This window comes from Taeniopygia guttata, chromosome 18 (assembly GCF_048771995.1).
Source record: "Taeniopygia guttata chromosome 18, bTaeGut7.mat, whole genome shotgun sequence".
Taxonomy (NCBI): domain Eukaryota; kingdom Metazoa; phylum Chordata; class Aves; order Passeriformes; family Estrildidae; genus Taeniopygia; species Taeniopygia guttata.
The window spans coordinates 8,203,573-8,228,818 of record NC_133043.1 but is presented as its reverse complement, the minus strand read 5'-3'; the positions used below and the strand labels follow the sequence as shown (position 1 = coordinate 8,228,818).

Below are 25,246 nucleotides of genomic sequence, written 5' to 3'. Positions count from 1 at the left end.
CTCTACCCCAGGCCAGACTTCCTGCAGAGGTTTCATTTGCATTTGCCCTTTCTCCATCCTGGCAGGATCTAGGATAATTGGGAATGCAGACTGGGAAGTGTTTTAGGACATTTGGATCAGCTGGGCTGTTTTGGAGCAGGTACCTGGCTGACAGGTGAGTGGGTGCTCCCAGCCAAAAAGGGTTTTTACACACCAAGTCCCCCAAACCCCGACTGCCCTCACCCTGCCACCACAAAATGACTCTGGACACTTTGTCCACGTAAGATACCCTTTATTAAACATACTCTTAAAACCCAAGACATGCTCAAAGCAAAATCATAAGCAGCAATCTGGTTTCCTTCCTTCAATCCCTGACACGTGGGTCGCTGGAACAAGGGGCTGTCACCTTCCAGCTGGCAGCTCCTGCCTGCCCATTATCCCTTCAGGGTGGCCGAGGATGGCACTGATGTCACCCACGCCCAAATCCCGTCTCTCCTGTGCCACCCAGAGGATGGATTCCTTGCTGGCAGCCAGGCAGCAGCACTGCGTTTGTCTGGCCGCTCCTGCAGCCTTTCCACCGCTCCCAGGAGCCACAAAACCCTCCCGGTCACTCCTAAGTCCTCCTCGTCCTGCTGGCAGCCACAAGCAGCCTGTGCCAGGCTGCCAGGCCAGCTGTCCTTGTCCCCTTTGAAACCACGAGGAAGGTTGGGCTTTGGTAGAGGAGGTGCCCTGGAGCATCAGCCCGGTTTTCTCTCCCCTGCCCGTGCTGAGATTTAGGGAAGAGATGGCTGCCGTGGTTTTCTCAGCTCAGCACAACCTCCAAAGCTCTCCCTGTGTGGTGCTGTGGCTCCTTAGGACACCCAGCACGTCCCCAAACAGGGCACAAGGCTTGTCCCCACCACTTCAGCCCTCAGGATGGCCTTTTGGAGATGTCACCCCCTCACATCAAGCACCCAGCCCTGGCGTCCCAGGGAGGAATTTGGGAGCTGTTGAGCTTAGAGGAGACACAGCCAGCCCAGAGGAGAGAGCAGTGGGATGCTGGCTCCAAACCCACCTCCGGCAGGACCCACACTGGGGCCACGGAGCAAGCAGCTATCACGGCCTTGGCTGTGAGCCAGGCAGAGAAAACACCCCCCAGCCCCAAAAAGGGCTTCATCCCTCTTTGGGAGCCACAGCCACCAGCAGCACAGCCTGTGGGGGTGGCACTGGGAACCTGCTTCCCACACCACCCCCTCCAGGGATGCTGCTTTCAGTGCACGAACATCTCTGCACTAAGGTGGCTCTGAAGCACAGCTGTGTCCTGCAAAGAGGAGGTGGCCTTTGCTGCCACAGCCATGTGACAAAACCAGGAGGGGAAAAGGGAGGCTCAGCTTCCCCCCCTGGGCTGCCCCAAACAGCCCCAGAGCCCGCTAGCTTGGGATGCGGGGTCTGATGGGGCTCCAAGTGATTTCTGACTGTCCCTGGTGCTCTCTGGAGCAGAGCCTGGCACTGCCAGTGGCCCCACCAGGCCCCCAGGGTCTGTGGCTTTATTCCTCCTGCTTTACTATCCCTGTGTGTCTGCCCTTGGAGCAAAATCCACTTTTGCTGTCAGCCCAGAGGGATGGAGATGGGGGCAGCCTCACCCACCCCTTGCTACAACGTGTTATGGAGAGGGCAGGATGGGTGGCATGGGGGTGACACTTTTGGCACTTGTTCCAGAGAGAGGGCACAGCCCAGAGCCCTGAGCTCACAGCAGGGCGGAAGACAGAGAGGAGAAATTGTCAGTGCCCCTGGGCTGGGGGCAGTACCAGGCCTCCTGCCCATCCCTGCCACACCTCAGGAGCCCAGAGGCTGCTCAGAAAAACAGAGGGAGGGGGAGCTATGGGGGCACCATTACTGCCAGTGCATTAATGGGGACATCCCGTGGCCTGGGGACAGTGCACGGCAGGGCAAGGGCACAGGTCAGCAAACTTGGGGTGGGGGCGGCCCCCCATGAAAGTCAGCAGCTCATGCACCAAGGATGCCAATCCCAATGCTCATCCTACAACCCGCACCCCTGAACAGCATCCCCCACTGTCCCCACCCACCCACATCCCAGAACTGCCTCGGTGAGGTGACCCCGTCCCATCTGCTTCACAGCTTGGTGGAGATGAGCCTGGGGGTGTAAGATGACTGGGGGGGCAGGAGGGGACCCCAGCTTGTCCCTGTTGGGGCTGGAAGGTGCTAGTAGGGGGCTCAAAGTAACATGGCTTTCAGCCCCCACAGAAAAGTCGAGGTTACCATCTTTTGTTTTGAAAATCAGTCCTGGTCCAGCCAAGGGGTGGCAGTGACGATGCCCACAGTGCCCAGACACCAGGGTCCCCCTGGGTGGGCAGGGGTGTCTGTGCCCCACCGAGGCTGAGCCCTCACAGGGGCAGGGTGGCCGCTGCACGCTCCGGGTCCCGGGGGCCAGGGGGGCAGCGGGGCCAGGTCTGCTGCAGCCCCACGTTGTTGTTGGCTGCCTCTGGGCCTGGGGGGAGAAAACAGGGGTTAGGGGCTCCCAAAGCCCACTGGTGCACTGGGCTCATTTCTCCATGGGGGATGCGATTTATTCTCCCAAGTAACGCCCACCTCCCCAGCCCCCCGTTGGGTTTTGGCTGCAGTGAAGGCTGGGGGGTGCCTGCACTTACCTCTCCAGGCTGGGGGAGCCCCTTAAACCCCCAGTTTCTCAGGAATGCTGAGGGGCTAAATGGGAAGCACAGCACGACCATCGCTGGGTTTAAATAACCCAAATGCAGGGGGCCACCCATGCCCCCTGTGCCCACATGCAGGTGTCCTGTGGGGCTGCAGGCCTCCACCAAGGCACGTCCCCTTCTGAGGGGGACACCAGCAATGGGTGACAACCCAGTGCCAACCCCCCAGGGGACGGGGCACGAGGCAGGTGCAGCTCTGGGGATGGTCTCATGGTCTCACCTATTCCTCAATGTTAATGGGGCAGGAGTCCGGCACGGCGGCTGCGTGGCAGGAGAGACCAGAAGGCACATGGTGAAGGTGGGAGCGGCGCGGGGACACGGGGACATGCACACGAGCGGGTGACCGGGGGTCTCGTCGCCTGTGAACGGGTCTGGGAGATGGGGGAGCTGCCGCTGGGCACGGGGTGAGGGGTCCCCATGCGTGGAGCCCCCGGGGTTGGGTGCCAAGGGGAGCTGAGGGGTGGACATGCTTGTGGTGTGGGGGCAGCTGGGTCCCCGCGTGCCTCCTCTCCAGCTGCAGGCTCCCAGTCCAGGCAGCAGCCTTCAGCTGGGGCAGGGGGATGGCAGAGCTCGGCCCCGGGCTTGTGTCCCACCTCCAAACCCATCAGAGGCTGCGTGGTGCCCTTAGGAAGGGGTGCACCCCTAAGGCAGCTTGGCTGCACCCTCCAGCCAGGTTAAGCCCTGTGCCCAGGGCAGCTCTGAGCTGGAAGGACTGTGTGAGGCCACGCCAAGGCCAAGGGCTGAGGCTTTCCCAGAGGGGGAGCAACAAAATCCTGCTGCCTGCTGATTTATGGGAGGCGACAGCTGCCATTTCGAGTGGCTTTTCATGGCGAGCTCAGGCTGGAGAGCGAGGCACGGTAAGTCTGCAGATCCCGGGGGGAATGGATAATTAAACAGGAGCACACGTACACGCACACGGAAATCCCATTAAGAGCTTGATATTGCCTCAGTCACTGCAGTGCTCCAGTGCACAGACACAGCTCTGCTCAGCCGAGGAGCAGGGCTGGGGCAGCAGGACACGGTCCGGCCCTGGAGCAGGGCATCAGCCCTGTGCCCACCATCTCCCACCCCTGGTGCTGCTGGAGGGGTCTGCCCTGCTGTCAGGGCCCTGGGCACATCCCAGTCCCATCCTGGTGAAACCCAACCAGCTCGCCTCACTGCTCACAGCGCCGAGCATCTCTGGCTTTAAACCAGCAGCAGCCCTCAGGGGATTTCAGGTTCTCCACAGCAGCTCCCCAGCCCCCCCACCTCGGTGCCAGCCTTTCTGGCACATGTCTCTCCCCATTTTCTCTTTCCAAAGCTGTTTTTCCACCCTGCCCCCAGCAGAGGCTGTGGCCAGAGGATGCTCTGAACGCTGGGGACAGCCCCTGTAACTCGTGCTCTGCAGGATCCACGTAAGGTTTTAGTTAAACCTCGTGTCCTAAAATCCCTGCAATGTGGACTTCTGCCTCCTCACAAAGCTCTTTCCCACCAGATTAAAATCTGCAGATATTTCAAAAGAAGCTTTGAGGAACCACGTCCTGCACCTTCATCCATTAGAGAGAGGACAAAAACATCATTATCAAATGCCACCAGCTTGGAGACTGCTCAAGAGACTTGCACCAAATCCTTGTGGTAGGAATGGGATTAGATCCACTGGAGCACTGAGCATGGGCTTTTAAGAATAATCACACACCTGCATGGCAAACCACTGATGTAGATTGCTGTGTTGTGAGAGAATGACAGGGATTTATAAGTGAAATTAATATTTTGATAGCCTAAGCTGTGTGTTTGGACACAGAACTGTGCCTATCATCTAGAAATGTCTCCTGATAATGACACTGAACCCGTCCCAGTGTCCATAAGATAAGGGGGTGTCTGTCTAAGAACCCCTTGTGACAATTGAACAGTGGGTGACACAAAGATACAGCTTTGTTAGCAGCTTCAATCCACATATTTGTAACTTCACCTGTAGAGCAGAGTGTGACTTCAGCTACTCCCTACCAAAAACTGTGCACCAAAATGTAGGCTAGATGTTTTATATGACACTTTGTCCACAACTCCTACTGGAATGGATTGTTAAAAACTGGCTAAAAACTGCTGGAACATCCTGATCTACACAAACTGGTACAACTCAAAAAGGAAAGTCAGAAAACAATGATCATTGCCCATTATTATGTGGAAAAAATGCCTCATATCCTACAGCGACTGAAAAGGGATGGAGAACATCGTTTCTGCCATTCCCAGGGGACCATGGACAGCCCCAAAGCCTCCACTCTGCACCTCCTCAGCTTTTCCCCACAAATGCCGAGGCTGGATCACCCCTCTCATGCAGCACAGCTCGTGCTGAGGGCTGCAGCTGCCGGACACACGGACAGCTGTGGTGGCCAAAGGATGGAGAGGACATCCTTGGCTGGGCTCAGCTCCTGCACGCCAGCCCAGGCAGGGGACAAGGCCAGTGCACACCTCACAGCAGAGCAAGAATCTGACCCTGTGCTGGAGCCATCTGGGCTGCAAAGCTCCCCCTTCCTCATCCTCCCCCCAGCACAACCAAGAGGGATGCAGTCAAGGCTGGCTTTGGCTGCTGCCACAGCCCGGGGATGCTTTGCCAGGCCCCCCAGCAAAGCAGAGGTGCTGCTGGGACACCCCCAGCTCCTTCCCCAGCCCCCCCCAGGCCAGCAGGACTCAGCCAGCTGCTGACAGAGGGTGATGGAGAGGACACAGAGCTTTTGTTGCAGGTGCCTGTTCCTCGCCAAGAGCCTCAGCCGTGTTTCTCCAGCACAGAAACCACCAGGAACAGGCAAGGCAGCAGGAGAGGAGGCTTTCCCAAAGGAGCAGGGGAGAAGAAAGGATTTCCCCTCCCTCCAGTGGGTTTCACCCACCCTCTTGGCTCTCCAGCACCTGCTGCAAGTCTGGGACCTGCCACAAAGTCAGCTGAAGTGGCAAGGCACAGGCAGAGTTGCTTTCAGCTTGTCCACAAATGTATTGACTGAGACCCCACGGAGGGGGTTATTTTGGTTTTTGGCCCGTTGCCCCACACACAGGCTGAGGAAGCAGAGCCTGCAGGGCCGGGCAGGGTCCCCAGCCCACTGCCCCCTTCCACACAGGGGCCAGGGGTGTTCAATACATTTGTCACCTCTGGGCAACTCTGGGCAGGGAAGGGGCACAAGCGTGGGTGGAGAAAATCGTGTTGGCACAGAGCGAACATGAACTTTCACACAGACAGAGGAGCCTGGGGGGGAAAGAAGAAAAAAAAGGGATGGAGAGAGGCTGGGAGGAAACAAAAGTGGAAGGAGGGTGGGGGAGAAATCATGAAGAAATGGGAAAGACAGATGAATGCTGGGGCTCTGTAGAAAGATGACCTGGCGGACACACCCCATCTCCCTGGCCTTGGAGGAGAAGGCAGGCAGCTCCTGCTGGACAGCTGGACTGCCTGTGGATCACATCCCAACCCAAAATACTGCTGTGCCCACCACAAGCCTGTACCAGGCTACAGCTGTGCCACACAACCACCTTCCTAAGGAGGACTGGTGCCTCCTGAGGTGCCAGCAGCCCCCTGGCCAAGGGACAGAGAATCCCAGCAGAGCAAGTCTGGGGACATCCCAGTCTGGACAGGCCACCCTGACCTATGGCTGGTGCTCAGCCCCACAGAGGGAAGGGTGGAGGGGTGCAGTGAGGACAGCCTGGCAGGGATGGCAGTGGCCAGGATGGTGGGAATGACAGCGATGGGAGAGGAGGAGGGATGGATGCAAAGGGCTAGGGGGATGCAGGGAAGAGTGGAACTGTCCCCCCCACCCCAAGTTCATGTTCAGCAGACGGCCACTCACCAGGTAAGCAGGCCTCAGAGCACAGTTTATTGTCCAGCGCTTTCACGTGTGCGATGCCCATGTCATTGTTATTGTCACACCTCAGACCGAGGAAAGCGCCTGTCCTCGGGCCTGGAAGGGAGTTAAGGCAGTTAACGCCGCGGCCGCGCTGGGGCTCGACGTCGCCTTTGTGCACTGGGGGGTGGGATTTCTGGGGCTTCTCCTCTCCCCTCCCCAGCCTCTTTCAAAACAAAACATGACACAGAAACGATGCATCGGGGTGGGAGCGGGTGAAGAGTGGACAATAACACCTGGGCACAGCCCCAGCTGCTCCTTTCCTCGCACCGGCCGCATCGGAGGGCAGCGCAACAGCGGCGATGCGGCCACGGGCGCGAGCATGAACCTGCCCAGGGTTCAGCCAAACCTTCCCTCTGGCACAGCCAGGCTGTGGTGGCACCCATCACCTCCTGCAGGAGCCTCTCCAGCACCAGCGGTGCAGTGAGAGCTGCGTGGATGCCGGGAAGAGACAGTAGCTGGATGCGTGGGGCAAAAGAAGCCGTAGCCAAGCTTTTGCAGGGGGGATGGAGGCTTTTAGGGATGAAGGAGGTAACTCTGCTTCTTAGCATCGCTTCTACAAGAGAACAGCCCCCAGGTTCTTACCTGCATCCATCAGATGCAGGTGACTGAACCTCAGGAGGGATGTTCCCAAACATTCCACTAGCCCTGCTGAGAACAGGACTGTGTCCTAAGGAGAAAGGCCATCCTGCTCCCAGAGTTGTTGGGTGCCCATGGATGTCCACCACAACCCCTGGTTGCTCCTACGTGTTATACTTGAGTTTCCCCATCAGCACGAGCCTCTCTGCAGGTCAGAGGCCATGATTTGGGGATGGGTGTTCCATGGGTGTTCCTGCTTTCCAGCTTGGCTGAGCGTCCGGCTTGGATGGGGAAATAAGTTTTTTCATATTTTTGCTAAAAAAAGAGACTTGGAAATGTGGGAGGGGCACACTGTGGGCCTCCCTGTTGCCCAAAAGCAATCCAGGGCAGATGGTGGCCGATGGCATGGAGGTGACCACCTCTTTCCTTGGCTGTCTGAGCTCAAGGGAGGAGGTGAGAGGAGCCCTCGATGTGCATGTGTTGACTTGCAAAAGCACGTTGAGGACAGGCCAAAGAAAGTGAGGAAAGCATCCCAGAGGGAACAGCTCTGCAGCCCCTTCCTATGGGAATCAGCCCAGACACTGATTTCTACAGGGGACAGTTTCAGAGACGTGAGAAAAGACCTTGGCGAGGGAAAAAACACAGAGAGAAAGAAACCTCTTTCCCATTTGGCTCCTTGGAAAAACCACTGGGTCCTGCACACCAACCACGGCCTGCTCCATGTCCCACACTGAGCTCTCGGGGTCCCCGTGGCTGGCTGGCTCCCCCTCCCACTGGTGTTCAGCCCCCCGTGGGTGTCCCCACTGTGGCAGATGTTCCTCTGCCTCCAGCGCCCGTGGGGTCCCCAGGGCTCTCCCTGATGGCAGCGGGGAGCTGGGGACAGCACAGCACCCCCCACTCGCTGTGACAGTGAGCTGAAAGCAAGGGGACAGCAGCGACCCAGGGCCTTTTACCGTCTTCCTGCGTGGGAGAGGCGTCCTCGTCCTCCAGCACATCGTTGCCCTGTGGCACAGGCGAGAGGCAGCGAGTGTTAGCCCGGGGCTGTGCCAGAGGCTGTCCCCAGGTCCCTTTGGGGGAACATCCCTGGCCCCGGGGAGTCCATGGATCAGTGGGGCACAGCCCCAAGGCCCCATCCATCCCCAGGGCAGCCCACAGGGACATGGATGCGTGGGCAGACTGTTCCCCAGCCCAGCTCTGGGGGAATGTGGTGCCAGCTGCCCAGCTTCCCCCTTCATGGGCACAGCTGGGATCCCCCCTCGGTGCTGGGTGACACCTCAGCTGGGATCCCCCCTCAGTGCTGGGTGACACCACAGCTGGGATCCCCCCTCAGTGCTGGGTGACACCTCAGCTGGGATCCCACCTCGGTGCTGGGTGACACCTCAGCTGGGATCCCCCCTCAGTGCTGGGTGACACCTCAGCTGGGATCCCCCCTCAGTGCTGGGTGACACCTCAGCTGGGATCCCCCCTCGGTGCTGGGTGACACCACAGCTCCCAGCTCCTCGTGGGATGGTTACGGGTACCTCGGCATCGCGCTCCTCGGCAGAAATGCTGACAAAATTCAGATCTGGGGACTCCACAGGTGTTGACTGTAGAAGGAAGGCGGGAAAGAGGGAAGGAAAACAAAAAGAAAAGTCGGGTGCCAGTGGTTTTGGAGGAGGAGTTAGATCCCATGGGGAAGCTCTCAAGCCTGGGCTCCCCCAACAAGCCCCAGTCCCCACCTCTCCATCAGAGGCTGTGGCGCTGGCGGCCGTGGGCGAGGGGAGCATGTCCCCCTCCTCTTCCTCCTCCTCCTCCTCTTCCTCCTCTGTGCCAGGGGCGATGTAGGAGCCAGACATGGAGGACACAGTGTCGGTGCTGAGCTGGGAGTGCTGGCTCTGGGAGGAGGCCATGGACATGACGGACTGAGCCAGGCTGCTGCTCACAGGCTCTGGGGGAGAGCAGGGGCTGAGGGGGCCGCTGGACCCCCCCACCCACTGGTGGGAGTCATGGCACAGCACCCACTGAAGGAAGAGGGGCTAATGAGGAGGAGTGAGGTGCAGAGGAAGAACTCGCTGCATGCCATGGGGATGTGATGCGTGCAAAGCTGCCAGCAGCAGGTCCCCATGGCTTACAGCTCCCTGTTTCTGGGTCTACAGGGTGACAAAACAGGCATGATGAGTGCCCCCATGACCCCCATCTCCAGGTCTACAGGTGACAAAGGAGAGGTGACACCATGGCAGGGTAAGAAGGGGCCATGCCACAGTGTGACAGTCCTGAGATCACGATGCCGCTCTGCTGCCCTGCCAGTGCCTGTGAGCCCCTCCATGCTGTACCTTCTGGGGACGAGATGGTGGAGGACAGGGGTGTCCCAGTGCACGAGGACTGGTCAATGGCTCCTGATGATGACAGGGTGAGGTTTTCACTCTCTGGCGTTGCACCACATTCCTGGAAGAGGAGTCCACAGGAAGGATGGGATAGGAGATACTCAGCATGGACGGCCCATCTCCTCCAGGCATTCTCATGGATGGAGGAAGAGCCAGAAGGGGCAACCGCAGCCAGTCTCTCCAGTCCCAGGCCTCCTCCAAACCTGCTGCCCCACCAGCATGTTTTGGACAGTGCTCACCTCCTCATGCCGGGCTGGGGATCTCCTCCTGGAGACCCTCAGCTCAGACTCAGTGCACGACTTCTCATCCTCCTCTTCGGGCAGGATGGAGGAGTTCTGTGAGATGGACCTGGCCAAAGGGGCAAAGCAGACGGATTCACCCGTGCCCACAGCCTCCAGAGCACCCCCAGCCCCCCGTACCCACCCTGGCACTCACTTGGAGATGCTCTTCTTCAGCTTGAGTCCCGGGGGGCCGCAGTCGGGCAGGCGCTCGAGGGGTGCCAGGCCCCGCAGGGGGGGCAGGGGGCCATCGGTGCCGTAGGAGGGCAGGGTCCCCACGCCCGGGGGGTCCCCCAATGCCCGTGGGGGCAGCGCTGCCGGTGACGGTGTCAGCGGCCCATTGAGCGCCTCCAGCAGCGACACCACCTCGTAACCCGGCGGGATGTTCTCCGAGGACTGCGGAGAGGGGGACGCGGGGTTGATAGTAAAAGGGGTTTAAAATCATGGGGATTTAGGGTTAAAAGGAAAATTAAGCTTAGTAGGCCCTGAAAAGACAAATAAATACCCTAAGTACAGGAAGACCTTGTACCTTGCTAGAACTGCACCTGTGTAGCTAGTACATGATAAGTGATATAATTGTTAGATGGGATGATTGTTTAGTAATTAAATATAATTACTGTTTAATTGTAAGACTAATAATGAGAAACTGTGGTCAGGGGCCTAAGAAAGATAATGAGAAACTCATGTCAATGTATACAATAGAACAATATAAGTTTAATAATTTATATGATAGAATATAAAATACGTTCAGCTTGAAAGCCGTGTCGGAGTAAGATTTGGGTGTGTTCCCCTGATTCCCAGAGCTCTCAACAAAAGCACCTGCAGATAATCATATCCCGTGATTATGTGAGATCCTGAACTCTAACAGGATGAGGATCCTCCCTGGGCCATTTTGCTGATCCCCTCACTCCCAGTGGGACCAAGATGGCTCAGGAAGAAGCTCAAACCTAGAGAATGGACACCCAGCCAAAAACCTTTTTTCATTTTCTTTTTTTTTTTTTCTTTTTTCTTTTTTTTTTTTTTTTTTGCAAGATGAATTTGCAATAAATCCTCAGAGACACACAGATCCCCAAACCTCCCCATCCTGGAGGAAGAGGCCAGGGTCCCACCTTCAGCCAGGCACTGACCGAGTGCTCCTCGGAGTCGGAGGTCTGCGGGGCGATGATGGGGTTGAAGCTGGTGGGGGAGAGCGGGCCCAGCTTTTTCCTCATGGCTCGGATTTGAAGCAAGGCTCGGAAAGCTGTGGCAGCAGGGAAAAAAGGGAGGGATGAAAACTAGGCATGGAAAGGAGACCTGTCAAAAAATGACACCCTGTTTCCCAAGAGGGGCATCCCCAGTGGGGCTGGAGGGACTGCAGAGCTGGAGAGTGGGAGATGCCAGCCCATTCCCAGAGATGCCAGCCCATTCCTAGAGATACCAGTCCGTTGCCAGAGATGCCAGCCCATTCCCAGAGCTGCTAGCCCATTCCCAGAGCTGCTAGCCCATTCCCAGAGATGCCAGCCCGTTCCCAGAGCTGCCAGCCCATTCCCAGAGATGCTATCCCATTCCCAGAGCTGTCAGCCCATTCCTAGAGATGCCAGCCCATTCCCAGAGCTGCCAGCCCATTCCCAGCGCTGCCAGCCCATTCCTAGAGATGCTATCCCATTCCTAGAGATGCCAGCCCATTCCTAGAGATGCCAGCCCATTCCTAGAGATGCCAGTCCATTGCTAGAGACGCCAGTCCATTCCCAGAGCTGCCAGCCCATTCCCAGAGCTGCCAGCCCATTCCTAGAGATGCCAGTCCATTCCTACAGATACCAGCCCATTCCCAGAGATGCCAGCCCATTCCCAGAGCTGCCACCCCATTCCCAGAGATGCCAGCCCATTCCTAGAGATACCAGCCCATTCCCAGAGCTGCCAGCCCATTCCCAGCGCTGCCAGCCCATTCCTAGAGCTGCCAGCCCATTCCCAGAGCTGCCAGTCCATTCCCAGAGATGCCAGCCCACTCCCAGCTCTGCCAGCCCCCCCGGGCTCACGCAGCCTGCAGATGGGGCAGTTGTTGGCCTGGTAGCGCAGGGTGTCGGCGCAGGTGTTGCAGAGGCAGAGGTGGCGGCAGGGCAGGATCAGCGTGTCCCGGACGTCCGACAGGCAAACCACACACTCGGCGCTGTTGTCGCTCACCTCGTCCTCGGCCACCTGCCCAGGGCACAGAGGGAACTGCTCAGCCCACGTGGCACCAGGGTGGGGGCTCTAAAACACTGGCTGAGTGCTCAGAGAGAGTTCTGACTGTGTCCATCAGCTGTCTGCTCTTCAAATGACCCCTTGGGACTTTATTCCTCTCCTCCAGGAGACTGGGAGTGAGGCCAAAGGAAACAGAAAGCCAAACTTTCACCCCAGTTTTCACATATAAGAGCAGAGCATAAGGCACACCCCATGCTTTGAGCCCCATGCTCCCCATCTAAGCCCCATCTAAGAATGGGGTGGAAAAACCACAAAGAATGGGGGGAAAAGCTCAATCCTTCCATTTTCTGCCTCCAGCAGCTTCGATGCCAACACAGAATGTCCCCAGGCATCACCAGCTCTGTGCTGTGCTGCAAACTCTTGCCCTGAGCACGTTTCAGTGGCCAAACCTGAGCTAGGGGAAGGGAAGAAGGGATGAGGGAAGACCCTGGGATGCAGGCAGGGGGATGCAGGCACACACCTTGGAGTCCTGTGTGTTGTACTTGTTCTCGATGCCGTAGATCTCCTGCAGGAGGTAGCTCACACCATCCACCTGCAATCCCATGGGGAAGGGGTGAGGAGCAGAGACACCTTGCCCAGAGCCACTGCAGCTCCCCCCCACCCCCTGCTCGGGCCAGTCCTCCTCCCCCCAAAATCCAGGGGCTCTCTTTGCATTGATAACCTTGAAACTGCACTCCCTGGGAGGCAGGGGCAAGGCTGGGGCTTTTGGGCCCCCAAAACCCCTCAGTGCCTCCCCTGCAGGGTGTGCAGGGACACCTCAACACTCACCACTTGCTTCTGCTTGAGGGGCTTCACGCAGAAGGTGCCATCACTGTGCTAGAGGGAGGAAAGAGCACATGGGTGGCACCTCTGGGCTGCTGTGCCAGAGCACCCACCCACCCTGTGGCTGTCACTGCTCCCTCCCCACTCCCAAAAAGCCCATTTTGTAGGAATTCTGGCTTTTCCTGACAGTCCAGCACCAGGTAGCTGTGGGAGGTCACACACACTGCAAAGCTTGTTGGAGGAAGGAAGATGGATTTGAGCCCAAATGTCTTAGAAGTGGGTGCCTAAAATGAGGGAATATTCCCAGGATTTGAGGAGCAGCCTGAAACATCCCCAGCCCAGCAGCACCATCCTGATTCCCAGGGGTTCTCCAGGCTCTTGTGCCTGGGGGGTGATGGAGGTAGGAGGAGGGGGATGCCCCACTTGGCACTTACCTTCTCAAAGGTGGCCAGCAGCACGTGGCAGTGCCCACTGTGCTCTGCAAGACACAAAGAACATGCAGGGCTCAGGGGACGGGCAGGGGGACGGGCAGAGCCACGGCAGCAGCCAGGAAAAGCAGGAGGCTCTGCCCAGCTGGCATCACAATGCCAGCAAACTGGGAAAGGCCATCCCAGCAAGGAACCCCCTCCTCACCCTCTCCTTCATCCACCACTGCCTGCACCACCATGGGATAAACCTCACGGTCCAGGTCAAAGCCCAGCTGGAGAGAGACAGGGGAGGCTTGGTGAGATGGAGCAGTGCTGAGGCTTCACCCCACCTCCACCTGCAGGGATGATGGGGGGCTGGGGGCACCCACCTCCTCCTCGCTCCACTCGGAGGGGTCGATGGTGTGGGAGGGCACACAGAACTGCTGGCACACCCCCCGCTTGTAGTGCACCGTCTCGGACTGCAGGCTGTTGTCCCTGGGGGTGTAGCTGTCCCACGGAGAGAGGACAGGGTCAGGGCACCACGGGTGTCCCCACACCCCTCCTGCTCCCCCCAGATCACTGAGATGCCAGGAAAACGGGAGGAGGAGGGGGTGTCAATCCTCCCCTCCCAGATGCCTCTTGGGGTTGAGGTAAGAAGTTCTAAAAAAGGCTAAAATGATCCACAGGGTAAAGAATACACAGGGCAGCCAGCACAGCATAGGAGGGGACAGGACAACTCCACAGCCAAGCTGGAGGGGTCTTGGGGGGGAAAAATTATTTTCCCTGGTCTCAATTCTGACCTGAAGGTAAAAAGAGGGAGCAGGATGTGACAGGGAAGGAGGTGGCAGAGGTTGGCAAGGACCCGGTGGTGGCACCTGGGGGAAACAAGGAGCCCCCTCCAATCTCAGCACCACCCTCAGCTGTTTCCTGTCCTGAAGAGGAAAGATCCTCAGGGGAGAGGCTCCATGTCCATCAGGCCTGGGGGACAAGCTGGGGGGTGACACAGGCCTGTCTGGGGCTCCTCACCTCGCCACCCCATTCTGGAATTCCTCAGTTGCCTGGTAGTAGATGGTTATGGCCACACGGGCGTCCGTGTCGAAGGTGAACTCCACGTTGTAGTGCACCTTGGCTTTGCTCACTTCTTCCCCCGGGGTCTTCACCTCCTCCGAGCACCTGGGGAGCACAGCAGGTCCAGGAGACAGGCTTTGGGGTGCTCCAGGACGAATCCCCTCGGCACCAGAAGGGGCTGCTGCCCTCCATCAGGGGACACTGAGGCACAACAGGAGTGCCTGGCATGGCCGGGGTCACGCCTGCAGGCTGGGAAGTGCCGCAGGTTTCACAGATTTCAGCCCTAATCCCGCATCCCCTGGCCCTGCTGCAATGCCCAGCCTCCCTCCAGCACAGCCTTTGGAAGGGGGGGGAGGAAGAAGAAGCCAAGAACTTCAAAGGCAGCGCTAAGCTCCTCTAATCCTGCAGCACTGCCTGTGCTGGCATGCAGGAGGGGAAGGGCAGCAGCTCATCCCTCCCTCCATCCTGCTGGGATGAGAGCCCCGTGCCCAGCAGCCCTGGCAGCACCCAGCAGCCCTGGCAGCACCCAGCAGCACCCATCAGGGGCCGTGCCCCGGGGCCCTGGGTGCCAGCACTCACTTGACCAGGCGCAGGGTGTCCTTGCGGATGTTGATTAAGCTCCTGAGGGTCTTCACGGGTTCCTGAGGAGGTGGAGCAGCATAAGGGAACTAGGACAAGAGAGACACCGGTGAAGGCAGACGCACACGGGGGCTCTGGACCCCCCCAGTGACCCGAATCCAACACCCTGCAGAGGGAATTGGGGTGGCCTGGGCATCCTGAGGGGTGCTGAGCAGCTCCTGCTGGCACTTGGGCAGCAGGCAGCACGATGACAGGGACATCCCTCCACAAACAGCAAGGCCAGGACAGCAGGGACAGTTTCAGTGGGGAGGGGACACACAGAGGGGCTGTTCCTTGTCCCTTTGGCTGGACAGTGAGGGGATGGGGGGCACAGGGCAGGTGGCTGCTGATGGATTTTTATGTTGCTGGATGAGGCTGGGAAGAGAGAGGCTGAAGCTCCCTCCCTGCCTACCAGCCAAGAAAAAACAGGCTCAAGTGTCCCTTTTTCCTCCCTGTGGTGGATGGGATTTGGCTGGTGGAATCCCTGCCAGCCCCGTGCCCAGAGCAGAGAGCCAGCAAGGTGTCTGGGCAAGAGCAGGCAGGCAGCAGCATCCCTGTCATCCATCCAAGGTGACATTGTCCTTCCCAGGCCTTTCTGTCCTCTTGCCAGGGGCTACAGGGCTCCCTGGGGAGAGGGGACACGGTGGCACCCTGGGGACACCCTCTCCTTGGCACTGCAGTCACCCAGAGGAGACTGAGGGCAGTGGGGAGGGGATGCAGGTCCCACCTCCCCCCTCTCCATCTGCATCTCCCAGGCAGGTTTAGCTCCAGGAGGGATCAGCCCTGATCAAGGCCCGGCTCGTTGGCAAGCTGCCACCACGTGCCAAGGGACAGCCAGAGCCAGGAGGGTGTCAGGTGCCATCAGGGATGGCAGATGGTCAAAGAGAGGGAACAGGGACCCTCACCAAGGGGTTCCCCTCTCTGGAGAGGGAATAGTGTCCCATTGTCCCTCACCAAGGCACCCACTGACCCCAACACCAAGGGGACAAGAGTGAATTGCAGGTGGCACTTGAGGATGCACAAGGAGCCAGCTCAGCTGCCTTTTTGCCATTTCCCATGTCCCTGGTGCTCTCAGATGGGACAACCATCATCACCTAAGCTGTCCTCAAAGCCATCAGCACCTTTCCTGTCCCCAGAGCCCTGCAGAGCAGGGATGGGACTGGGGGCCCAGTGCTGGGCTCAGAGGGACAGGATGGGGCAGGCAGCTGGGAGAACCCCTCAGGGCAGGCACAGCTCTGTCCCATCCCTGCTCCACCATCCCCACGTCCAACCACCCCACAGCTCTGACCCCACAGGTGCCACTGAAGGCAGATTAAAGCCTAGGCTGGGCACAGCATGCCTGATGGCACCAGAGGCTTTGCACATGAACTGCCAGCAGCGTGAAGCTGAACCCCACTGCTCTCATCCTCTTCAGGAAGGGAAAAGGGCAGCAGAGTCATTAAACTGCTGTTAACGAACTTTTTTATGAGTCACTAGAAGTGCACCTGCAGAACTGAGCACCTGCAGAGTCACCCACTGCAGCTGGAGGGGAGAGAGTGAGAACACGCTCCAGGCTGAAGCTGAGCCATGTCATGACAGGTTGTGCCACGTCGTGATACATCCCCTAACGCAGTCATCCAAAATTGCTTGTTTGCACCTCACCCAGTCAAACCATACCCAAACCAGCTCTGGCAGGGAAAGCACCCATGGGTGCACCCCCCTCCTGCAGCAGCCAGGGGTGGGTGACAGAGGAGGGAAGGGGCAGCCAGGTCTGTGGGGCTGGGCAGGATGGGGAAGTGCCACAGGCAAATTTTGTGCTGCAGAAACCACTTCGGGCTCTTTCACTCCCACGTGTGAAAAGCACTTTTTGAGGGTGGTTGGATTTTTTTTTTTAAATTAAATGTTACAAGCCAGACTTTGCATATCAGAAAGGGGCTATTCAGAGGACGTTTTGCATCTCCTGACTTTCAATCAAGCTGAAACACAACAGAAAAGAAAAGGGTAACAATTGTGGTGAAGAACCTCATCCACGTGCCTGTAGCAACATTTGGTGCAGACCAGCTTTTGCTGAAGTGAAATAAAAACCACCCTCAAAAGTCTGTCTTGGGGTTTTTCTACGAGCAACCTCCAGCAGCTTTGCGTGGGCACGGAAACCCAGTGGCACATTTCAACAGCTCCTGGCTTCCCCTGTGTGCCTCCAGCAGCTCCTCTGCTCCTCAGCCCCTGCATGGTGGCAGGACTTAAACCTGCAACGCCCTTCCCAGCCCCTTAGGAACCTGTTCCCAGCTGGAAAATCCAGATTATCATGTATCCATGGAGGGGAGAAGCTGCACAGCCTCCGGCTGCCCTGCACACCCCTGCGGCAGCAGCGCTGTTCATAGCTCAAAGTGCTCTGCTCACAGAGGACTTGGGACACGATTATTCCAAGATCACCTGGCCCTTGATCCCCAAAATTAATCCCTCACCAAGAAGCAGTGGCCATCTTTAATGTTTCCAGCCCAGCCAGGCTCTCACAGAAGGTCAGAAAGCAAAAGTGTCGCAGCAAAGAAGCATCAGGACAGGACTTGGAGGCAGCATCAGAGAGGCCCAACTGCTGCCCGGACACAAGCTTGGACCAGAACCAACACAGATCCTCCCCAGCTCCTCCCTGAGCCCCCAAAACTGGCCTGACCCAAAAGTCCAGCCCCAGAACTGCCCCTGCTCCCCGGGGAGATGGGATCTTTGTCACAGCTCTGCAGCCCAGAGCCATCAGTAATTAAACTGGAGCGGGACAATTTAGCTCGTGATGCTGTATTAATTCTCTCTGCTGTTTCCAAGCTGTTCCTTTGCCTTCCCTGCTGCTCTGCTGACATGGGAACTGCTCACTGGGCAGTTTAGAGGCTTTTACTGTAATCAAGAGGATTTCTCAACACTCGCTGCTGGAAGAGACGCTGAGTGCTGACGTCTCATTTTCTGGGGAAGGGAGAGAAAGGCTCTGCCTTGGGCCACCCAGCGTTCGTGTGCTTTGTGGGTGCTCCTGACCTTGGCTCTGCTGGGATCCCTGCCCTGGCACAGCCCAGGGCTGGACACTTCCCTGCTGAAGGAGCACACAATGCTGCCAAAACACTACCAAAGGCAGTTCCAAGGAGGAAACAGGAACTTTACTGGCAGCAGGCAATGCTTGAGAGCTGGGCCAGAGCACCAGGCAAGTTTTTCTGTTAAGCCCTCACCCTGAATCTTTTGAATACTTAACCCCCCAAACTCCTCCAGCTAGTGCTGGTGAGTTGTCCCATTGCTGAGAAGCACCCAGATGGGGGGGACATCACTCCCAGCCTGAACCCCTGCTCTCATTTCCTCCCTTTCCAAAGGCAGCAAGCACAAAAACCATCTCCAGGAGCCTGGAGTGTAGGGACCCCTCCAGCTGGGTTCCCTTGTGCCCTGAGACCAGCTGGAGCTGGCAGCACTCAGCACTGCAAAACCCATCTGTGCTGTCCCCAGCCCCAACCTACCCCCAGCCTTTTTACTTTTATTTTATTTCCTCCCCTTCTTTCCTACAGCTTGGGGAGTAATTTCATCTGTTCCTGTCCAAGCTGCTCTACTACCCCAAACCACACCAGTGCTTCTGTGTTATGCCCCCCACCATGTGCCCTCCTGTCTGGCATATGGCTCCTGGATGAGATGAGGAAGGCAAGAGAAAATGCAGCTCTTGGAGAGGGAATGAGAGAGAAATTGGATTAAATCAGCCTGATTCCCCTCCACCATTAGTCCCTGATAGAAGACAGGCTGCAGCAGGGACCCAACCCTTGGATGAGCCATCAGAGAACCCACTCAGCCCGCTCCAGGCGGGCTTGGCCGGCTCTGCCCCTGGAGGGGGACAGCAGCAGCCTTGTCCAGCACACCCCACGACCCACACAGCCTCCACAGCTTTGGGAAGGGGCGTGCAGGTGCCCCAGGTCCCCCCAGCCCCGGGTCCCTGCCGGTACCCACCACCACGGGCCGGTTCCCCAGGAAGTTGAGGTCGCTGTTCTCGCCGAAGAGGTACCCCTCAGGGTGCGTGGAGTCGAACTTCTCCCCACCCATGATGAAGTGGTTGGCAAAGTAACTCCCTGCAATGAGAACACAGTGAGATCCTGAGCAGAGGGAGCTCCACTGGGCAATGGAGCAGCACCAAGCCCCGAATCGATGGCTCTGAGGTGACTTTGCCCATCGATGGCTCTGAGGTGACTTTGCCCATCGATGGCTCCGAGGTGACTTTGTCACCAGGGTCACCTTGCTGGGAGCACTCTCACTGGCTGAGAGCCCCCAGGCAGGCAGAGGCTGCCAAGGGCCACACTCCCTGCCCGCCCTCCCCTCTTCCAGCATCCCACCCGCTCCAGCACCAGGCTTAAAACGCGGATGAAAAATCAAAACCCCACAATTCCAATAAAGATTTGTATGTTTATTACAATGTTAGACACATGTAGAGACTCATTGCCCTTCAACAGACATATGCCCCCCTCTAAGAACTCCTGATCCTTTTTTATTACCCTTAACTAATTTCCATATGCATAGAATTTCATAATAGGTCCATGCATATTCATTATACTAATTTCGTGTTACACTTACAGCTAGTTACACTTATACTCAGTTTTTGTCAAACAGTACAAAAAAAAACTCTTAAGTCACTCTGCACTGTCTGTTTCAAAGTCCAAAGAGTCTTTTTTCTCTCTTATTTTTTTAGCTTAAAAATTTCTATTCTTTCTCTTTAGCTAAGGCAACTTTGCTAGCGTTGCAGTTACTAAACTAGACAGCATCTTTTACTTATGTTAACAAGCTCAAAACAGCACACTTCACTTAAATCTAAATCAGTTTTTACCCTGGTAAATTTTCACTCTGTCTCAGGCTGGTGGAGGGGTCCAGCCCCAGGGCAGCGCTGGCCACAGCCAGACACTGCCCAGATGCTGCAGCTGCCACCAGGAAGGTGGGCAAAGCACGGCTGAGCTGAGTTCTGTCACTTCTCAGCCTGCAGCCTGCCCTAGGAAGGGCTCACCTGTGCAAGGCAGGATTTTGGGGTCCTGCAGACCCTCCAGGAGGTCAGCATCTGCCCTGCAGAGTGCTCCTGATGAACGCTGGGCAATGACCAGGGTTCTTTCTTCCCTCAAACACCAGAATGTCCCAGCCCTGAGCTGGGAGCAGCCCCCAGGTCAGGCACTTCCCCACTAAAGGAGTTTCCTCCCAGGCTGGCCAGGAGATAACTGGTGCCTGCTCCCTGCCTGTGGGATCTGGGCTCTGTGGGGAAAGCATGCTGTGGCACAGGAACTGGCCAGGCAGGAGGGTTGGGATTTGAAGTGGGATAAAAGGGAAAGGCGGACAGGGATGGGGCAGCAGCAACACCAGGAGTCAGTCAGATATGGACACAGCACCCTGCATCCTGACAGCCACAGGGACACGGTCCAGCCTATCAAAACCCCAAACCCATCAGCACAGATCCATCTGCACCCCCCTGGGGGACACCCCAAAAGGAAACATTTGGGGACACAGATAAAGGAGTTAAGGGCTGCAGCTCTGCTTGTGAGGACTGCAATCAGCTTCCAGCAGAGGCAGGGACTGTCCCGGGCTGGATCAGCCTTTAACACTGCACTGAAAGCCAAAAGGGAGCCCAAAGCCCAAGGGGAGGAGCGGAGGGGATCTAACTCGGGGCCAGGAGGGAGGAGGGGGGTCACACAGCACTGCCCCAGGCCCCGTGTGCAGGGATGCCTGGATGCAGTGAGCCCCTTAGCAAACGTCAACCATCAATTATTGATGCCTGCTGCTTTCAGGTCCCATTTTCCATGTACATAATTTATAGGCAGCTGGCCTGGAAGGACTTGGCCAGGTGGAAAAAAAAAGCCTCAAGAGCAAAGTGCCTTCAGAGCTGCCTGCAACAGCACAGCCAGGGGAGAACGGGGCCATCCAGAGCTTTTCCTGACACTGACTTGGAGCAAGAGCAGGAGAGGGCAAAAAAATGACATTTAAACATGGAGAAAAGCCACCCCAGCAGTGAGGAAAAGCTGGGAAATGGAGCACAGGCTCCCTGTGATTGGCCCAGCTGCAGTTTAATGCGTGCTGGGGGCTCCCACAGGATGGGCAGAGCAGGTGAGGACCACTCTGCCAACACCCAGTCTCTCTGCCAGGGGTTGGGAGCATCCCTGGGTGCTGCAGGCTCCCAGCACATCCCTCTTGACAGCAGGCAGAACCAGCTCTGTGCTCCCTCCCAGGAAAGGTCCTCCTTGCTGTTAAACAAGAGGCTGGAGGTGTGCCAGGCTTTTCCAGGGAAGCAGCAGCACAGGAAAGCCCAGGGCATCGGCAGAAGCGTGGCAGTGACTCCCTGGACAGGGCTGGGGGGCAGGGAAGCACCTTCCCAGCCACAGCCACTTTATTATGGGCTGACTGTAAATCCAACACCTATTCCTGGGGAAGGAGAGCCTGTCAAGGACAGCCACACCTCGGGAAGGGCTGCACAGAGCAGCTGCTGGAAAGGAGGAACAAACCCCAGGAATTTGCCTGAGGTTCCTGGCAAAAAAAAAAAAAAAAAAAAAAAAATCTGTGTGTCCTGCACATCTGCTGGCGCCAGCACACATCTGGCAGCAGCTGCCAGCTCCTTTTCCCCGTGAGTGCCAGCGATGCCACCTTGTCCAGCTGACAGAGAAGGGTGAGGACCCTCGTGTGTGCTGTGCCCACGGCCCTGGCAGTGACATGTCCTGCACTGTGCCCCAAGCCATCTCTGCCCTGCTGGGCTCTGGGGCTGCAGCCTCTGGCTCTCCAAAGCTGCTAAAACAGAAAAGCTCATTCCCAGCTCATCCACACACTCCTGGGGAGGGAAGCACCGGGTTTGCACAGCCTGAGGCTGTGGTGCTGGCACAGGGACACCCTGCAGCCAGCACAGGGTGCTGGGATGGGCTGGTGAAAGGCTCTGGGTGCTTCTCCCCCTGGGCAGCCCTTGATTTAATTCTGTGCTCTAAAGAGGGCAGCCAGAGCCAGCAGCAGCCGGAGCTGAGGCCAAACCCTGTCCATGGCACTGCTGCTCTGCCACCCCCTGGGCTTGTGCCCCACGCCTGGGGGTGCCACTGCTGCATTAATCCCCTGCTCCTGTCCCCTGCTCACAGTCCCACGTGCCACAGGGGAGTTCAGCTCCCCCCTCAGCTGGGGACAGCACCTGAAAGCCGGAGACTTGCCCCAAAATCCATCCCAGTGGCCAGGCAGTGGGCTCCAGCTACAGCCCCTGCTGGCTCTTCCTCCCAGTGGTGCCACAGAAGTAAATCTCAGCCTTTTTTTTCAAAAATTATGGTTCAATTAACCCCCTTGACACTCTGTCTGAAGGGGATGGGACTCCCAGGATGGGGAGATGCTAAACTGGGTCAGGACACAGCTGTCCTATTCCAGGCCATCACGAGAGAGCCCACAGCCCAAGCCACATCCCAGACACAGGGAAATGCCCCAAGGTCCCGTGAGATTCCTCACCAGAACCACATTTCCAAACCAGTGGCTGTTACCAGCTGGCTTTTGAGGTGAGGGAAGTGCTGCTGCCACAGCAGAATCAGCTCAGCTGCCCAGCACGTCCTCCCTGGGCTGCTGGCAGCGCTGAAGGCAAATCCCGCTCGGATTAAAGGCAAACCAGCCATAATCTCCCAGGGCCACCAGCCTGCCCTTGTCCCAGGGCAGATGGCTGTGTCACCTGGGCACCTCCTGCCCTTCCCCCAAGGACCCTGGGCAGCACCAGGACCATCCCCCAGGCCAGCTGAGCACAGCCAGGAGCCCCAGGCTCCCCCTGGAAGATGGGGTTAAGCATCAGCCTGGTGACCTCTGCAGCTGAGATGAGTTTGGAAGTGCTCAGCTGGATGCACTTGCACCCTCCACCCCTTCCTACCCAGATCTTTTCAGAGCCCCTAAATAAGACAGGGTCCCAAGGGGAAAACTTGTGATGCATGGAGACACCGTCCCTACAAAGAGCAACCCCATGGATGGGCTGGTCCAGCCTCACCTGGCATCAAAGTGACAGAGGCCTTGAAACCACATAAAAGGGGGAGCTGGGGGAGCCCTGCGGGAGGCCAGGCTGTCAAGGATCAGCCATCTCCAGCCAGCTGTGCAACCTATTTTAGATCAAAATTAAAAAAAAAAAAAAAAAAAAAGGCAAGCACAGCTTTTCAGGACAAGCACAGGGTTTGTGCTGGCTGGAAATCTTGCTAAGGAGGTCTTTAGTTGTAATTAGTGAATAATTTGTCACAGCATTAACAATCCCAGCGTTTACCTTATCCTGTTAACTACCAAAATATTACAAATATTTAGTGCTGTAAGGACCCTGTGCCATCTCCTCACACGCACACACGGTGCTCCGGGGCATCACCCACCGGTGCCGGTATTTTTGTGGCTCTGAAGCGCTGCCCACCCAAGGGCTGGACCCCATCACCCCTCCCTGCCCAGCGTGCCCCCCTCGGACACCCGCTCAGCCCGGCCCTTGCAGGGGAAACTGAGGCACAGAGGGGAGGGACGGATTTTCCAAGGTCATGCACAAGGTTTGAGACAGGGCCGGATTTGGGATTTGGGAGCTGAATCACCAGCGAGCCTGGAGGCAGGGAGAGGAGCCGGGAAGGGGAAGGCTCCCCACGGCAGGGTTGGGGTGCCACGATGGGGCACAGCCCTGGGAAGGAGGGATCCCCTCCAATCCCTCCCACCCCAGCCTCCCTCATCCTCCCGGGAATTTAAACCCAGCATTTTCCCGAGCAGCCAGCACAGGAGGAACCGGCTATAAAAAGCGCCTCCGGAACCCGGTGCCGCAGCCCGCGGCTACAGAAATAATTATGAGAATAATGTCATTAAAGTCGCGTCAACTCAGCCAAGTTTGGGAAGCGGGCTGTACCGGCAAAGGGGCTCCCGGAGAGGGGGGACCCCATCACTCACGCAGGGTGCCCCGCAGCAGACCCAGATTTTTAGGGTGCCCCCCCCGTGCGTCAGATTTGCTTTGGGGTGCGCAGGGTCACCCCACCCGGAGCAAGGTCGTGGCCGGTCCTGCCCGACTCGCTCCCCTCTTTCCCTCCCGGGACACCCCGGGGGCTCACCGGATTTCGGGGGGTATCTGTAGACGGAATTAGCGGGGATATCCACTTCCTCCACCCCTGCGTTCTGCCGGCTGGTCAGAGCCCCCATGGCCGGGCCGGGGCTCAGCGGGCGGGGGGCGGCGGGGAATCCTCCCGCCCGGGACCGGGACCGGGACCGGGACCGGGAGGGGAGCGGGGCTGGCGGCGGTCCCCGCCCGCAGCATCCTCCGCTCCGCTCCGCTCTGCGCCGCGCCCGGCGCCGCCTCCGCGGCACCGCGGGGCTGCGACACTCGGGGCGGGGCTGGGCTGGCATGGCCCGGCCCGCCCCGGCCCGCCCCGGCCCGCTCCGGCTCGCTGGGAGGTGAGAGGAAGGGATGCTGTTGGCATCACCCTGCCCCGGTGTCCGCCACTCACTCAGGTGCCACTTACCTGTCCCCCCACAGTGCCACCCGCCTGGCATCTCCCGTGCCACCCAGTTTGCTCCAGCACCGCTCAGTGACCCTGCTCGCCATCACCCGCCGCCCTCAGTCACCCCGCGGGGACTTCTGCCCACCCCATCCGTGCCCCCAGCCCCACCGAGTGGGTGGCACCGGGCAGCAATCCCAGCTCAGGGGCATGTCCCTCTGTCCCTGTGCCCCCCCGGGAGAAGGACAAGCCCCACTTTTCCCGACAGGTTATAGAGGGAAGGATGTTGCGCAGATGTTGGCAGAGGTTCTGATCCCCTCCAGCAGCGCTTCAGGGGCGCTGGGCAGGGCCAGGTTAGAGCCCCCCGCCAGTGCCCATCTCCATCATCCCCATCCTGCCCTCCCGGCTCTGCTCCACGCCAGCAGCTCCTCTGGAGCACTGGAGTTCCCCCAGTTCCCCCAGAGTTAAATTACTGGGAAGCACTGGTCACTCCTCATTTTGCAGCCAAGAGGGAGGATGGACCCTTTGACCGCTCACTGAAACCCGCCGGTGATTAATTAGTCCGGCAGCGGCAGTTAGCGGAGCAGCACATGATTTTGATTTGAGTTGATAACACGAGTGCTATAAATATCAAACGGGAGATGTGCAGGGGGCGGATCAGCTGCCCTGATGGCCTCGGCTGCTCAGTGGTGACCAGCAAAGGCCGTCCCTGGGGCTGCCCCTTCATCCCCTCCCCTCCCAGCTGCTTCCTACCCACACAGCCCCAAAGACAGCTGAGAAAAGCCAAATCAAAGTGCAGCCCAGGGTGGCTTTGTGCCCTGTTTGTCAGCCTGTCACTGTCACACCGGGACACACATTCCCAGCAGTGACACCTGGGCTGGGCGCCAGCGGGAGCACCGGCCCAAGAGGAGGATTTAAGATTCCATGATCTTAAAGGTCTTTTCCAACCCAAATGGTTCTCTGAAGAGCTGAGACATCCACACCA

The 25,246-nt window shown here is 58.0% G+C and overlaps 1 protein-coding gene across 6 annotated transcripts; it reads right to left on the bottom strand.

The window, feature by feature from the left end:
• Positions 1–250: 250 nt before the first annotated feature.
• RNF157 (ring finger protein 157) lies at positions 251–24,153 on the bottom strand. Of its 6 annotated transcripts, none has more exons than XM_032751554.3 (20): positions 23,878–24,153; positions 18,791–18,909; positions 14,807–14,868; positions 14,186–14,332; positions 13,549–13,666; positions 13,386–13,452; positions 13,187–13,230; positions 12,759–12,806; positions 12,451–12,522; positions 11,786–11,945; positions 10,898–11,010; positions 9,928–10,166; positions 9,732–9,840; positions 9,442–9,553; positions 8,848–9,056; positions 8,650–8,715; positions 8,083–8,131; positions 6,497–6,607; positions 2,911–3,049; positions 251–2,467 (listed from the first exon to the last, which is right to left on the bottom strand). In XM_032751554.3, exons 1-20 carry the CDS (start codon positions 23,963–23,965, stop codon positions 2,257–2,259), a joined length of 2,283 nt encoding a protein of 760 aa, XP_032607445.3. In that variant the 5' UTR covers positions 23,966–24,153; the 3' UTR covers positions 251–2,256. The 6 variants fall into 6 exon arrangements, with proteins under 6 accessions (XP_032607445.3, XP_032607444.3, XP_030143011.4 ...); XM_032751553.3 differs by having other exon boundaries at positions 14,807–14,895; positions 23,878–24,152; XM_030287152.4 differs by having other exon boundaries at positions 2,231–2,467; positions 2,911–2,951; positions 14,807–14,895; positions 23,878–24,150.
• Between the last annotated feature and the right edge of the window lie 1,093 nt (positions 24,154–25,246).